Source organism: Drosophila mauritiana, chromosome 3L (genome assembly GCF_004382145.1).
Source record: "Drosophila mauritiana strain mau12 chromosome 3L, ASM438214v1, whole genome shotgun sequence".
Taxonomy (NCBI): domain Eukaryota; kingdom Metazoa; phylum Arthropoda; class Insecta; order Diptera; family Drosophilidae; genus Drosophila; species Drosophila mauritiana.
This window is the reverse complement of record NC_046669.1, coordinates 5930186-5944970: the sequence shown is the minus strand read 5'-3', so window position 1 is coordinate 5944970 and position 14785 is coordinate 5930186. Positions and strand designations below refer to the sequence as shown.

General features: G+C 44.1%; 4 protein-coding genes across 9 annotated transcripts; 2 read left to right on the top strand and 2 right to left on the bottom strand.

The window, feature by feature from the left end:
• Window positions 1–806: 806 nt before the first annotated feature.
• Window positions 807–2472, bottom strand: LOC117141298 (transmembrane emp24 domain-containing protein B). The gene is made up of 6 exons (XM_033304676.1): window positions 2418–2472; window positions 2095–2323; window positions 1952–2029; window positions 1415–1678; window positions 1176–1343; window positions 807–1121 (listed from the first exon to the last, which is right to left on the bottom strand). Exons 2-6 carry the CDS (start codon window positions 2239–2241, stop codon window positions 1065–1067), a joined length of 714 nt encoding a protein of 237 aa, XP_033160567.1. The 5' UTR covers window positions 2242–2323; window positions 2418–2472; the 3' UTR covers window positions 807–1064.
• A 251-nt stretch (window positions 2473–2723) lies between these two features.
• On the top strand, window positions 2724–4273 carry LOC117139507 (aldose 1-epimerase). The gene has a single exon (XM_033301863.1). The coding sequence runs from the start codon at window positions 3056–3058 to the stop codon at window positions 4148–4150; it is 1095 nt and encodes a 364-aa protein (XP_033157754.1). The 5' UTR covers window positions 2724–3055; the 3' UTR covers window positions 4151–4273.
• Window positions 4274–4343: 70 nt separating this feature from the next.
• On the top strand, window positions 4344–5257 carry LOC117139508 (chymotrypsin B). Its single transcript, XM_033301864.1, has 2 exons — window positions 4344–4605; window positions 4659–5257. The coding sequence occupies exons 1-2, from the start codon at window positions 4370–4372 to the stop codon at window positions 5224–5226; spliced, it is 804 nt and encodes a 267-aa protein (XP_033157755.1). The 5' UTR covers window positions 4344–4369; the 3' UTR covers window positions 5227–5257.
• LOC117139506 (protein SCAI) lies at window positions 5250–14481 on the bottom strand. 6 transcript variants are annotated; one of them, XM_033301856.1, is made up of 9 exons: window positions 14013–14481; window positions 10098–10247; window positions 9858–10040; window positions 9566–9796; window positions 9387–9509; window positions 8335–8852; window positions 8022–8276; window positions 7757–7960; window positions 5250–7658 (listed from the first exon to the last, which is right to left on the bottom strand). In XM_033301856.1, exons 2-9 carry the CDS (start codon window positions 10193–10195, stop codon window positions 7414–7416), a joined length of 1857 nt encoding a protein of 618 aa, XP_033157747.1. In that variant the 5' UTR covers window positions 10196–10247; window positions 14013–14481; the 3' UTR covers window positions 5250–7413. The 6 variants fall into 6 exon arrangements, with proteins under 6 accessions (XP_033157747.1, XP_033157750.1, XP_033157753.1 ...); XM_033301859.1 differs by having other exon boundaries at window positions 8335–8795; XM_033301862.1 differs by having other exon boundaries at window positions 8335–8780.
• Window positions 14482–14785: the final 304 nt, after the last annotated feature.

Genomic DNA, 14785 nt, shown 5'->3' with positions numbered 1-14785 from the left:
ATGTGGATGCTCCTGCCTTTCGCCGGGTCCTTTGCTCCGCGTTCTTGGGGCATCATTAGTGCTGCCGAAGAGAGAAGACCCCATTTTGGGCGGAAGTGCGTATGAGCAATATTTTAACAATGGCGTTTAAAACAGTTAAAGAGCGTGTGCTGGTGTGCGAGGCCATTAGGACCTTAGTTTTGCGGTGACTTTAAGGCCCGCAGATAAGCCTCGCATAATAACATTTTAATTTCGAGCAGCAGTGGCCACAAAAGACGCCCCAAGATACCCAGATGCGCCTGCTGCCTGCCAAAAAGGATATAATTAACATGCCAGCTGCTGCAGAGCACACACACATGTGCTAAATGACGTCTAGATAAGCGGCGAACCTGGTGACATGATTTAAGGTCCTGCGATGGATGGGGCAGGATAATTTGCGATAAGCGGCATTGGCGGTGATTAATTTGCCAGCTTAAGTTGTGGAATGTCTTTGAAATGTCTTCAGCTCTCAATTTAAAATAATGAGCTCATGTACAGCATGTATTTAATATTTAAAATTGGTTTTCAGCAACGAAAAGCTGACTTTGCAACAAAATCGTAATTTAAAAATTACTTACACCCATGTAAAAAAAAGAACAGGTTTCGTAAGACCCGAATTAAATATTTTTAAAAAGTTAAAAATCTTTTCCAGGATAAGAAAATATAACGGTTAAGTGAGCTTACCAAGCAGCTTAACTTTAAAGCTTTAAGAGCTTTTAGTAAATCAACAAACCCAAATTGCTTTCGAATAAATCCTTCAAGTTCTTTCCCAATTTAAACAAAGCAAATACAAAAATCTTCAATCTTTTAATTGAACAAAACACACAAATGTACACTTATCACAATAAGTTTTGCTGTCTATAACTCGTATGACATAAGTAGTCCCAATTATAAAAAAGTCTGCTCAGTTGCGCTTGATCAGTTAGCGAGTGATAAAATAAGTTATAAAAACTCGAAAGGGGTTCAGCAGGTAGAATGAATGTCTTGGAAATGCAGATGGAATTTTAGAAACATGTTGCGAAGTCTTTGAAAAGTATCTTTGCGCCTTAGATGCGGCTTTTGGAGCTCGATTTCACTTCAAATAGTTTGCGCACAAAGAAGACCTGCAAATATTAGGTTATTAATAAAGGAAAAGCAAAAAACATAAATATACTCGCCTGTACAGAGCACGTGATCAATATGACCACAATTTGGCTAATCGAGAAGGTTTGAATATAAGCATTGTTGTCCAGGAGCAACGCATAATCACGCGATTCGCGATGACGACTGTGCGCTTGATAGCCCATCATATCGTTGATGTTGCGCTCCACAGTGCCAACGGTGGCCTAAAGAAATAGATCAATGTGAATATTTGTAGTTGGATGTTTGGGTGTGTCTGAAAACCAGTTTGGCTTACAGTGAAGTTTTGCATGTTCAGCTGCAGCTGTTCGATCTCCTTGGCGTACTTGTCCCAGGCATCGTACTTCACTACCGTGATATAGATGTTAACCAGCTTGCCAGCGAATCGGGAGAACTGGTTGTCAATGCAGACGGAGTAGTAGCCACCGGGTGATACCTGATCCGTGTAATCCGCAGTAGCCTGCCACTGGTAGGGCTTTACCACCTCACCAGCAGGATTGCGAACGGCGAAACCAGCCATTCCATCGCCTCCGCGCACCACCTATAAATTATAATTATATGATTAATTTGTTTGTACAATACGCAACTATAGCTTTTCAAGTTACGATACGTAATATATTAATAATATACTTAAAAACATTGTATGCAGCTATACCAAATTCATGAACTACATTACAATCAGATAGCTTTCCTACTTCATTAACTGAATTAATGAATTCGATTTGATTTATTTTAGACTATTACAGACTCGGCTACGGGGAACCCATCCATTGGAACCGAAGCATGCTATAGATCCCAAATCCTATCTACTTACACTGAAGGACACGTAGAAGGTGGCTCCTGCCTTAACATACTGATGGTAGCAGTCCTCCTTACCAGCATCTATATGAACCTAAAAGAGAAACCACGTTCCGGTGAAATTTGATGCTCTGGAGAAGTGTCAAAGCCAGCACCCACCTTGTAGTCCATGGCCACCGCTGGCAGATTCTCGTACCATGGTTGTTGGGCCTCCTGAGCGCTGGTTACGTCGATCAAGAGACAACAACAAATCAGAGCAATCGGAAGCAGTAGATTTATCTGATCTCTCTGCCACGTCAATTGCATTTTGATTTATACTCGTCGGATTAGTGGTGCCTGGGTGGGGATGAACGCAGGGGGATCCAATCTGCCGTTTTCTCTGAGCCCTCTGTTAACAAAAAGGGGTAACTGCACCAGTTAGCTAGCTTTCTATTTGCCAAACTACCATAAAGTTAAATAAACGAATTCAATAAACAACCGACCTGTTGCTTAGAGGTGGACTATTTGCTATGTGGTATTTTCTAGAGCAGGGCTGCCAGATCTTTGCAACTGCCAGCACTGGGTAGCAGATATGCACGTTTAAAAATATATTTCAAAAAAGTTTTTATATTTTATTTATAGTATGTTAATAAAAAATTTTAATTTAAAAAGCTTTATAAGCTAAAAACAAAATATGTACCCGCAAGTTTTTAGCTACGAAATCAAACCCCTCCAAATTTTTACTAACTACGCACATTTAAAAAACAGCTGGTCTAAAATAGATAAGGCAACTCTAAAATTTGAATTGCAACTACGGTGATTAAAAGAAAATCAAAGTAAGAACTTTCTGATTTACCGCTAAATTTGAGCATTTTCTTGGAATACGAACATTGCACAATTTTAAGACTCCACAAGGTGTCTATCCCCCTTATCGCAGACTTTCCCACCAATTTGTGATAACAAGATCTGTTTACATATGTACGTACATGTGTACATTTTGTTTGCGGCTTTTTTTGCGATAATTAAAACAAACACATACGCACATCGAGTGCTGATTAACCTCTACGGCTTGGAGAGGGTCAGATAAAAACGCAGTGCAAGTGGCACTCGCAATCATTCCACAGCTGCAGCCGGATCCAAAATGGTCAACGTCACGGAGGACGTATTCGCCAACGGAGCGGTGAATCCGTTCACCAAGTCAAAGGACACCATCAAGCGGTTCACCCTGACAAACGGAGCAGGAATGTCCGTGCAGTTGATCACCCGTGGAGCCACCATTACCAGCATAAAGACGCCCGATGCCAGCGGTCAAATAGATGACGTGACCCTCGGATTTGATGATTTGGCGGGCTATCAGAGCGAGAAGAATCCGTACTTTGGAGCAACCATTGGGCGGGTTTGCAACCGGATTGCCAATGGCAGCTTTTATCTGGATGGAAAGCTGGTGGAGGTGTCCAAGAACCGGGACAACAAGTTTCAACTTCATGGCGGCTTTGTGGGCTTCGATAAGGCTCACTGGGAAGTTGTGGAAGTACGTGGGGATGGTGTTACTCTGTCCCACACCAATCCGGATGGACACGAAGGCTATCCCGGCAAGGTGACAGCCACGGCAAGCTTTACTCTCAGCGAGGATAACTGCCTCCATGTCCAGATGAGTGCAGTAGCAGATAAAACCACTCCCGTAAATCTCACCAATCACTCCTATTTCAACCTAGCTGGCCACAAATCTGGAGCCAACGGTCTCTACGAGCACACCATCGAGATTAATGCTTATGGGATTACTGAGACGGACCAATCTTCCATTCCCACGGGGCGGATCACACCGGTGGAGGGAACAGGATTTGATTTACGTGTGTCCAGCAATTTGGGAGAACGCCTCAAGGCGCTGCAACCAGCTCGCGGCTACGATGACAACTTCTGTGTAACCTTCAGTCCACCGCAACCATTGGCCAAGGTGGCCAGAGCCACTCATCCGCCCAGCGGACGCTGGCTGGAGGTGGTCAGCAATCAGCCCGGAGTGCAGTTTTACACCTCCAACTTTATGCCGGATGTGGAACGCGGTGAATCGCCCATTCCCGGCAAGGATGGAGCTGCCTATGCCAAGCATGGTGCCTTCTGCCTGGAGACACAGAAGTTTCCCGACTCCGTGAACCACAGCAACTTTCCCTCGACCATTTTGCGACCTGGCGAAAGTTACCAGCACGAAGTCATCTACAAGTTTGGAGTTTCTCACTGAGTGAGAATCTTATCTTCGCCATATGTATATACGAATATGTACCATGTATCCGACTAACCAAGCAATCCGTAATTATTATAACCAATAAACCAAAAGCACGCAGATTATGCAAAGAGGTTCGAACACGACGCAATCATAAAACCGTAGCAATCAATGAAACCCACGAGTACGGGCAATATATAAAGCTGTTCAAGGGTTTGGAGTTGTAAATCAAGTGAAATGATTCTCCAGCTGGCGCTTATCGTGCAGTTCTCCCTGGGATTTGGCCAGGAGACTGGCTCCCTGCGAATAATGAATGGCACAGCGGCCAAGGCGAAGCAGTTGCCTTACCAGGTTGGACTACTCTGCTACTTCGAGGGATCCAAGGATGAGCCCAATATGTGCGGGGGCACTATCCTCAGTAATCGTTGGATTATAACCGCAGCCCATTGTCTGCAGGATCCAAAGTCTAATCTGTAAGTAACATACTCCTGCGATTTATATATATTTATATTTCTCACCTACTTAGCTGGAAAGTGCTGATCCACGTGGGAAAGGTGAAATCCTTTGATGATAAAGAAATCGTGGTCAACCGGAGCTACACCATTGTCCACAAGAAGTTCGACCGTAAGACCGTGACAAACGATATAGCCCTGATCAAATTGCCCAAGAAGCTTACATTCAATAAGTATATCCAACCTGCAAAGTTGCCGAATGCCAAGAAAACATACACGGGTCGCAAAGCCATCATTTCGGGTTGGGGTCTGACCACCAAGCAACTGCCCAGCCAGGTGCTCCAGTACATCCGGGCGCCCATCATCTCGAACAAGGAGTGCGAGAGGCAGTGGAACAAGCAGCTGGGCGGCAAAAGCAAGAAGGTCGTGCACAATAGCTTTATCTGCATCGATTCCAAGAAGGGTCTGCCATGTCGCGGCGACTCCGGAGGTCCGATGGTCCTGGACGATGGCACCAGAACGCTGGTGGGCATTGTATCTCACGGATTCGATGGCGAGTGCAAGCTGAAGCTGCCCGACATATCCACCCGTGTTTCTGCCTACCTCAAGTGGATTAAATACTACTCTGGGGGACTTAAGTAGCGAATCATTAAAAATCGAATCTCTTTTCAAACGTGTGCTTTATTCTTATTACTTCATACAAACTCCCATACACTTTCTCGTTCTCCGTTCCATTTTCATAATATTCTCTTGTGGCTTTGCTAAATTTGTTATCATTTCTTAATGTTGGTTTCGATTTGTATGTTATTTGTGACTTTGCATGTCGTTTAAACAATTTGTTTATGATAATGTTTAGATGTTCTCGTTTTGTGGGCTTGGTTTACGTGTGAGTGTGGTTAATGTTGCTGATTATTTGCAATTCTCCCCTTGCTTTAATTTACCTTATTTGTTCTCGCTATTCCGTAAATGCAGTTCTCAAAATGTACAAAAACATAAATGGAAATGATTCAGTACAATGGTGGTGAGTGATATAATTTGGTTCTTTCAACGATTCTTTTAGTATTTTCCCTATATGTACAAAAAGTGTAAACGAAATTGTGGAAAAGCTATACAATTTGTTAGTTAACAAAGCGAATAAGTTGATTAGAACTCGGCTGAATAAATTAGTTTGTTTTCTCTTCGATTCGTTTTGTTTGTAGTTTTTAATTTTTTAATACGGCTGCTTGAAGACTTCAGAAAAATTTGTTTGTAACTAGCGTAAAATTTGTTATCTTTCGTTTAAATATATAAAAATGCACATATTATCCGTAGAAAATAATAAATTTAAAGTAATTATTAAATTGTTTTTGTTCATTTTTTTTGTATCTTTTTGGTAAGATTTTTCTTTATTTTCGTTTGCGGCTTGTCTTGTAAAAATGATCAAGTAATTTACTATGCGTTCAACTAGTTTTATTTTCGTATTGAAATATATATGCTTTATATATATAATTTTGTAACTTTCAATATTGCGTTTATCATTTGCCTATAAATCCATAGAGTTAGTGTGACTTGTAACTATATGTTATCATAAATATTTATTATTACGGTGACCTGTTCCAATTCACAGTTTATATCGAAAACCGAAATGGAATTTTGCGGCATTTTGGAAAAATGATTCGAGAACAGATTTTCATTCGTTAGTTGAAGTGTAAATTTTGTATGCATTTCCTTCGTATAAAATGTTGGTTGGGCTTTTTGTATTTCACTTTAACATACGCAAAATATATTTTGTATATTTTCCATGTTTCACTTAACTAGGGCATTATGTATAAGTTAATATTAGTTATTACTTTTGCTAAACTTTGCCTTCTTTTTTGGTTGTCTTACTTTTATTTATACGTTTTTTGGTTTTTTCGTTTTTTCCTTTGTTGAAACAGTAACTTTCAGTCATCTTGTAATCATAATAGATACATATATGCAATATTACATACGTACAATAATATTCTGGTTTCGTAATTTCAATTTGTTATGAGCGCCGCGTACAATGCATAAAAAACGCACCTCCTTTCTTATATAGTGTGTCGTGTTCGTGATTCACTTTCGATTAGGTTTCCCTCAATATCGGTTGTATAAAAGCTAAAATTTTTCCGCTGCATATGACAAAGTTACCTATTTTTTTCCCGATCCGATCGGGCGATCCAAAAAATCCCCGCTCACAATTTTCATAAAAATTTCCCGGTACCGCTCAAGCAAAATTTGATTAGATATTCGGCTTCGATTTTTATCATAATTGTTTGCTTGGTTTTTCTTTCGTTTTTCATCTTCTTTTGGCAGTTATCGTTTGTTAGGTTCTTTTGACATGTTTGTGGTTGCTGTTCTTGTTGCTGCTGCGATATCGGCTGAATATCATTGATTTCTCGTATGTATATCTTCGTTATCGTTATCATTAATTATGTATATGCTAAGCAACTAACATTGGACCATTTCCATTGCGCGACGCACTATATAAGAAAACTAGCTACTTGATTAATTTACCTTTATCCATATACGCATATATCATATATATATATATTATACTCGTATTTATATATTTATATTCGTATTATAATGCAGTTACGTTGCGTTACGTTATTGAAATGATTTACGCCGGCAGCCGGAGCACTGCCAACGAAAGGAAACGGAAACCCATGGCCAGCAACGCCCCCAATCTCAGGCCCAGTTCCAGCCCAGCGGAAAAGTATTGTACAGCGAAAGCATCCATCCGGACAACTGCCTCTCGATCACGTGGAACAGCTGCTGTCGCAGGCAGATTCCGATGGCCACCACCACGACTACGGCCGCAAAAAGTCATCAGTCGCACTCCGGTCCCTCCGAGAAGTGACCCCGCACATCCAGGGCCGAGGCCAGCTGAAAGATGATGTGCGACAGCGAGGGGTGCTCCAGCAGCTCGTTCGCCGGCAGCTGCGGCTCACAGCGGGGTCTCATGTGCCGCCCCCGGAATCCGCGGTGCAACCGAAGCACCACATCACAGAAGACGAAGCGGAGGATCAGAGTGCGCAGGAAGTCGTCGCCGAAGAACTGCACATAGGAGGAATCTGAAAAGGAGATAGATTATAGTAAGTATAAGGAGTAAGTATAAGGATAACAATCTCAATAGTTGATATCTTTCATTTACAGCCAACAGATGACCCACCTATAAATCCAATGCCCTGCTCAATCTCATCGATGCGACACCGGGTGACGAGGCGCGAGGCCTCCGTGATGAAGCGGTCCACGTAGGTCTGGCAGCGTTCCCAGTGGTGGATGGGCACGTCTCCAACGTTGCAGATATAGCAGAGGGCGGTGAGCGGGGAGTGCAGGAACAACGTAAACAGCGAGCCATGATGCTGGACATCAGCTAAAATAAGGCCAAAAGGATATAAGTGCTTGGGGTAGACCAAAAAGGATAGAGATCCTACCCTGGAATGCGGGCGGCACATCCTGCGGGGACATGAGCACCACCAGCGGCTGGCCAAAGTAGCGCGGTATGTGCTGAAAGACAAACGAGTTGTCCGAGTCGATCACAACGAACATTGGCCGGCGTGTGAACGGATATAGATCACCCGGATATAGGCAGTGGTTCTCCTTGTACGATTTTCCTCGGCAGGACAGCCCTCCACCATCCACGCTGTCCCGCTTCACGCTGGTGGCCAGGCCACCCAGCTCATAGCCAACTGGAAAAATCAATGATTACTATAGATAACAGCATCAATGGCATGGTGATGTACTCACAATCCTCGGGATGTTTGGTGGTAGAGAAGCAGCCATCGGCGGACATGTAGAGGAGCAGGGCACCGCCCAGTGGCAGTTCCTTGGAGCCGCTGGCGAGGAACACCAGCAGCTGGCTTATCGAAGGTTTGTACAGTAGATACTTGTGGGGATTGTCACGAAAGGCCCGACCGTTCTCCATGTAGCCCTTGGAGCCCGGCACTCCGTACGGCGGTATTCGGCTGGCTGCCGGACTCGCATCGTGCCCATGGAGTCCGTGGGCCATGCTCAGTGGATTCGTGGTCGACTCCGTCGGCTCGCGCTCCAACGTCTGCAGCATCCGGAACATGTCCATGGTCAGTTCCGAGAACTTGGCCTGCTCGCAGGCGGAGCCCACGATCAGGATCTCCTGCAGGCTGAGCGTCATGTGCGGCGAACGCTCGCAGGGCGGCGTCGTCAGCGGCGACAACCTAGAACCGGAACCACTGGACACATCAGTCAGGGTAGTCGCACTCGTCCTCCGGCGGATGGCGGGGCCCGTGCTTTCACAGAAGAATTGAGAATGCGGCGCACTAATGAGGTGACAAGGGTACGGATGGGGGAGTGTGTTCTCGGGGGGATCGTGGACCAAATGATAATGAAATGATAACGAAATGATAACATCTTGTGGAGTGTGTGTGCGGTTGGACAATGAAACTGTATGCTTTACTTAGGGAATGTAACTAGACATTTTCTATCAAACAGTTTCATTGACCCACCTGGATCTTGTGATTGGATTGACGGGTGTTTTGGGGGACAGAGATCATGGTTAAAGTGCGTGACAAAATGACAACGGTGAGTGTTCTTTGGTGTTTCAAGTCTTCTGTGATAAGCACAACAAATGAACATAATCAACGGCAACGGAACTCAAGCAAAACTCGTATACCTACGCAAACAGAACAGGGCATATGTGTAGGCATATGCGGACAGATAGAGGCTATACACTTGGCCACCCACAAGCTGTCCAAACTCCTCCTCCGCCGACGAAAGCACGGGCAAATACGCGTGTACGGACAGAGGCTGTGCTAACGACTCACCTGTGCGACAGGATGATGGGATTGGAGTCGGCGTGCAGTACGGCCACCGCCGCCTCCGCCTTGATGAAGCCCTTGATCTCCTCGAGCACCAGCGACCACTCCAAATGATCCTCCGGCTCGTAGCTGCGGGGAAATCTGGGGATTAATACGGAGTCAAAAACGGGTCACCAAGTAATTACGTGTTGGTGTACTCCTGTATTTGTTTTTCCAACTCGGTGACCAGCTCCCGCACCAGCTTCATCTTCTTGAGCAGCAGGCACACCACAATGAACCGGGCATAGTATCGCAGCTTTTTCACCATCAGATCCGGTCGATCCTCCTTGGCTGCCCGCGAGTAGTAGGCCCGACCCCTAATTGCCGCATAGAACTGATACGCCTCGTTCAGGTAGTTGGTTTCGCTGGTTCTTAAGCTAGAGTGGAAGGATTCATATATTAGAAATCGTTCATCTATCTATTGGCTGTCATACTTACTAATAGTGATAATAAAGCTGGCCAATCTTGCTTGCTATTTCGCCGATCTGCCAGCGCTTCAGGCCATACTTGGAGTCCAGCACCATGCGATGTTGCTGCTGGAACTTCCACAACTTGGTGTAGACATCGAAAGTGCGACCGAAGTAGGCCTGCCACTGCCGATGGCCATACTGAGGCAGATCCCTGCAGATATTCCATTAGTAACCAACTCATAAAGGTTCTTCAGCTATTCAGACTCACCTGAGCCCGTTGAAGAGCTGCTTGGACTTCTCTAGCAGGTGGCAGAACTCCAAAACTAGCTTTCGATCCTGTTCTTCCGTCGATTCCATTTTCACCATGCCGTTCTTCTCAACCTCCACCGCAATGTGTTATGTCTGCGAATCGGTTCTGCTGCAATGGAAGACATTCATATGATTAAACTCAAGTGCTTTTGGTAATTTTACAGAAATCTCTATAAACTATGCCTGCCGCCCATAACAAACTGAATCATGCAGTTTTTCGATATGTATCTACCCATCCGCCTATCCCCATCAACATCTATCTATCTATCTATTGGTGCACGTATCTATACCAAATGAGGAGGTGGGCCGACTGCCCACTTGAGATTCATTCAGCCGCTCGTTGAGCCATTGTTGATGTGGGTAATGTGCATAATGACGAGGATGATGTCAATGGGCCTGCTGCTGATGCCGGGACTTTGCTTACAATAAAATGAAATGCCAATGCGGCTTTTTTGCCCCACAAATACTACGCGTATTAAATTTTTAATTTTAATGTTCTCCAAACCAATGTCGTTTGCCTTTCGCCTTTGTTTTCTAAGCCGGCGAGGTAGCGAATTTAAAGTCATAACTGAAAGGAATCCCGATCTCGATGCCGATTCCCAATATGAATTCAATTAAAATTTCAATTTGGTAAAAACAATTATGTAGCCTTTTAAGTGCACACGAACAGATGGATGAGATGACCCGGATGGGAGATGAAATGGGATGGGATGGGACAATCGTTATACTGGCTATGCATCAAAAGCTCAATTAATAACGCCCGACCAGGCGACCAGGCGAAATTGTTTGCACAGAGAAAAAAATAAAACACACAGACACACACACACATACAGACATACAGACAGGAGCGGAGGAAAAACCCGGAAAATGTCGAGCAGGGCAGAGCGGAAAACAGAGTAAATGCACAAAAGGGTCGGCAGTGCAAATGGCGCCGCAGCGGCCACATTGATTTGGCTTTGGCCAAACTAGGTCGTTCCACAGAGCACAAAAACTTTCAATATGAGCTCATCAGCCAGCAGCCCAGTACACAGAGAGAAATCGGAATGTTTATGATAAATTCAGTAACTAAATTGAGTTTAAGCAATCAAGTTGATAAAGACTTGTTTCTTGCTCTAAGCATGAAATTATTTAAGGCAATAGATTGTCCTTTAATTTGAGATTTCTTTCTGCGCATCTAGAATTGGTAACTGGAGACGTGAGTTGGTAGCTGGGATATGGAGTAAATATAGTTTTCTGCGTTCTTTTTTTTTTGGGCAACTGGGAAACTGCGTCAAACATGCGTCACCTCTGCGAGAGTCCAACCAACAAGTCGATGTGGGGCAAACACAGCGTGGCAGGACACATTTATGGCGCCCTAATCAAATTAGGCTTCCATTTAGAGCGTTAAAATTACATAATATGAAAATTACGCATACGCAGCGTTAACAAACAAGCAGCGAGTGGAGTATCAAAACAAAAACAAAGCTGACTAACCAGCTCGCCCACTCAGTCACTGAATGACAGACTGGCTGGATGCTACTCCTCCTCCTGTTGCTGACTTCATCATGGCCCGGCTATCATCCTCGGCAGAAGTTAACCAACATCATCAGCATGTCAACATGTGGAAGCCGGAAATGAAGAAACACAAATACTAAGCAGAGTCGTTGCCACTGCTATGCTGCTCATTAACACCCTTCCCCGCGCCAAAAGACTCCCCCCGTCCTGTGCCATCCTGGCCCAGCTCCTCCCCGCATCGTCCCCTTCCCACCCCCAAACGTAGACACACATTCGCAGTTGGTGCAGGGCTGCGTCAGGATGTCGTCCTGCCACCAACAAGTGCGTCAGGATTGGCTTTGAAAACCACTGAAGGTGTCATTCAAACTTAAATTAAATTTCTGTTTTTATCGAATCATGAATAAAACTAATGTGTTTCAAAATAATTAAAAAGCCCTGAGCGTTTGTAGTAATACAAAATGGTATACATATTTTATGTTACAAAATACTGCAATCTTATTATTTTATAAAATAGAAAACTATCTAGCAACATTTATTGTATTAATTTATATAAAACTACTTACTACTAAAACTACTACTAAAAATAAACCAGGTTCAATCCGTGACATTTTTGTCGCCTGGCTGGAGTCAGTCAGTAGTTAACGTGGCAAAGTTTTTTCCACTTTTTTTTTTGCGCTGTTGCGTGTTGTTGCTGTTGTCGTTGTTGCCTGTGTGACAATGTGTACAACAGCAGCAACAACAACAAAAACAACAACCACTACGAGAGTGAGTACAACTGTTGGGGAAAATCCCAATCCCAGTCAAACAAAGCGTGCAAAAAAAAAGCAAGCAGAGGCGGAGTATGCAACGCACTTTGGCGCCCATCGGCAGTGCGTGGGGAGGGGGGTGTTTGTTTGGTGGTGGCAAAAGGGGTGAAAGGGGCTCGGTGGGTGGAGTGGGTGGTCCAGTCGCGCTTTTGACTGACTGCCAGTGCGTGCATGTGTGTGGGTGAGTGTGTTTTTCAATGCCCGCCAGCACTTCTGCAACAGCAACAACGGCAAAACTACACAGCGAAAAATATTGAAAGCCATTCAAATCAATTAAGATCAATTAATTATATGTATTTCATTTCAAAAAAAGTTATTAAACAAATAAGTATATTCCTAAATCAAAATCTTAAGGCAGCAAAATTTGTTAAATGTCCATAGTAATGTCCCAGGTAATTTTGAAAAATGGTTGCTATTTTCTCCGAGTGGAGCGAAACTATTCGCTGCTGCACCGCGCTCTTTGCTATTTGACAAAGCTGCACATTTTTTCCGTTTCCGTCCTTTTCTTTCGGAAAGTGTGTGTTTGTGTGGGGGGTGGGGGGTGGGGTATGTAATCCTTCAAAGGCATTGTAGGCTACACATTTAATGGCATTTTGACGCTGCCGCCGCTGATAATGATGTTGTCGTACATGCAACGTCCGCATCCGCAGCAAACTTCAAGTTGTCTGTTGCCTCTGTTCTCCCGTCCCGCTCTCCATCTGCCCTGCTGCCCTCCAAAAAGGACCTCCCCCCACAGCCACATCCTCCGTGCAGGCGTTCAGTCATTAGGACTTATGAATTTCGGTTTAACAATTGAGCGGCTCAAAGTGCGATGGCGGAGGAGGTGTCTGCAAAACTTTGGCATAGTTCAGCCTTCATAATTAATGGCAGCCTAGCTGGAATAAAAAATAATAATTCCAGGACGTACATATAAAAACCAACTACTTGAGTGGGCCAACTTTGCCCTAATGATACAGGCAGGCAGACAGACAGACAGTCGGTCCGAAAGTTACAATTCTCATATCTCGCTGCAGACATCACAAGCTGCAGAAAAACTTTGTCAGGACCAAAAACCGGATGCGAGTGACCAGCGGAGAACTTTTGCCTTGGCCCCCAGGACACTTTTTGTGAACTGTTCGACTGTCGCCCGGGGGCAATTTACATTTCACATTTAATTGGCAATTTCTATTTATCGAAATTGATCTCGCACCGAAGTGGGCGAAGGATGTTTGTATTTTAGCTGCCAACTGTGTACAGAACTCGGAAAATTAAATATATCACTGTGAAATACTTTCGATAGGCCATTTAAAAAGTTTTTAATTTGAAAACGTAAAATGTTGAACGTTTTAAATCAGCACTAAAAAAATACTTCAAGATAATTTTCCCTAAAAAAAAATATTTTTAAGTTGCTAGCGGGTAAATCGAATTCGTAAGCATTTAAACCTATATCCTTTAGAGGTATAAATAAATCTCAGTTAGTTTTCCCCTCCCCTTTCGGATTTTCGTAGTAAAATATCCCTAGTTGAAAGAATAACAGTTTCTATTTGTTGTGCATTATTTTTCATTTCTCAGGGGGAACCCCTCCGCACACTCACCTTTTCATTGTTGTATCTGCTGCTGCCACCAACAACAACAGAAACAGGAGCGGATGCGGAAGTCGCAGTCGCAACCTCTGCTAGCAGTCGCGTCGCCCTGCACTTGACATATGTTTCGCCGGATCTGCTCAAGATCGTATTCTATAGCTTAGCGCTCGAACACTTTGCCACTTTTCACTCACTGCACAAACGCGGGGGCGCTTTTTATTTTTTTGCCGGTTTGCAAGTTGCCCTTGTTGGGAATTTCACTGAGGACTTTGGGGGCGATTCGAAATCCGTTGTCAATCTTTAACTGATATTTGGGTAGTATCCCGGAACTGGAGCATTACGTGCTGGGGGGATAAAGCGGGGAGAGCGATTGTGAGTGGAGAACGCTGCGACCGTCGCGTTTGGCTGCACAGTATTGAATTTTTTCGCATTTACATTTTTAACGAGGAGGGTTGGGGGTTGGTATTGATTTTTTTGCCACTTTGACAGCTGCCTGGTGCCAGCGATGGCCAACAGAGGGCGTCGCTGACAGTTGCTAATTTCGCGGGGGATGAACAGCTGACTGGCGAAAAGCCGTTACCAGTGGAGACTTCCAATGGTAACACTCTACAGGGGTTGTAAATTGACCAAAAGGTACGGTAGGTGGCGCCACTTTCGAGCCAATCAGCTGGTGAAGTTCCCTGGGGTGTTCCACAAGTTATTGTTAACCCATAAAGACGCTTTTTACTAAATAAATTTAATTCAATATACACCTTATCTTCAGCAAATTTTCGCATGAATAAAGA

Bases quoted from the DNA above. Each gene is read 5' to 3' on its own strand.
- LOC117141298 (XM_033304676.1), bottom strand. From the start codon at position 2,241: ATGCAATTGACGTGGCAGAGAGATCAGATAAATCTACTGCTTCCGATT. The intron at 1,679-1,951 runs GTAAGTAGATAG...TATAATTTATAG, and splicing joins CCTTCTACGTGTCCTTCAGT to GTGGTGCGCGGAGGCGATGG. The intron at 1,344-1,414 runs GTAAGCCAAACT...CTATTTCTTTAG, and splicing joins TGAACATGCAAAACTTCACT to GCCACCGTTGGCACTGTGGA.
- LOC117139507 (XM_033301863.1), top strand. From the start codon at position 3,056: ATGGTCAACGTCACGGAGGACGTATTCGCCAACGGAGCGGTGAATCCG.
- LOC117139508 (XM_033301864.1), top strand. From the start codon at position 4,370: ATGATTCTCCAGCTGGCGCTTATCGTGCAGTTCTCCCTGGGATTTGGC. The intron at 4,606-4,658 runs GTAAGTAACATA...TCACCTACTTAG, and splicing joins CAGGATCCAAAGTCTAATCT to CTGGAAAGTGCTGATCCACG.
- LOC117139506 (XM_033301856.1), bottom strand. From the start codon at position 10,195: ATGGTGAAAATGGAATCGACGGAAGAACAGGATCGAAAGCTAGTTTTG. The intron at 9,510-9,565 runs GTAATTACTTGG...ATTTCCCCGCAG, and splicing joins ATACAGGAGTACACCAACAC to CTACGAGCCGGAGGATCATT. The intron at 7,659-7,756 runs GTGGGTCATCTG...TCTCCTTTTCAG, and splicing joins GCAGGGCATTGGATTTATAG to ATTCCTCCTATGTGCAGTTC.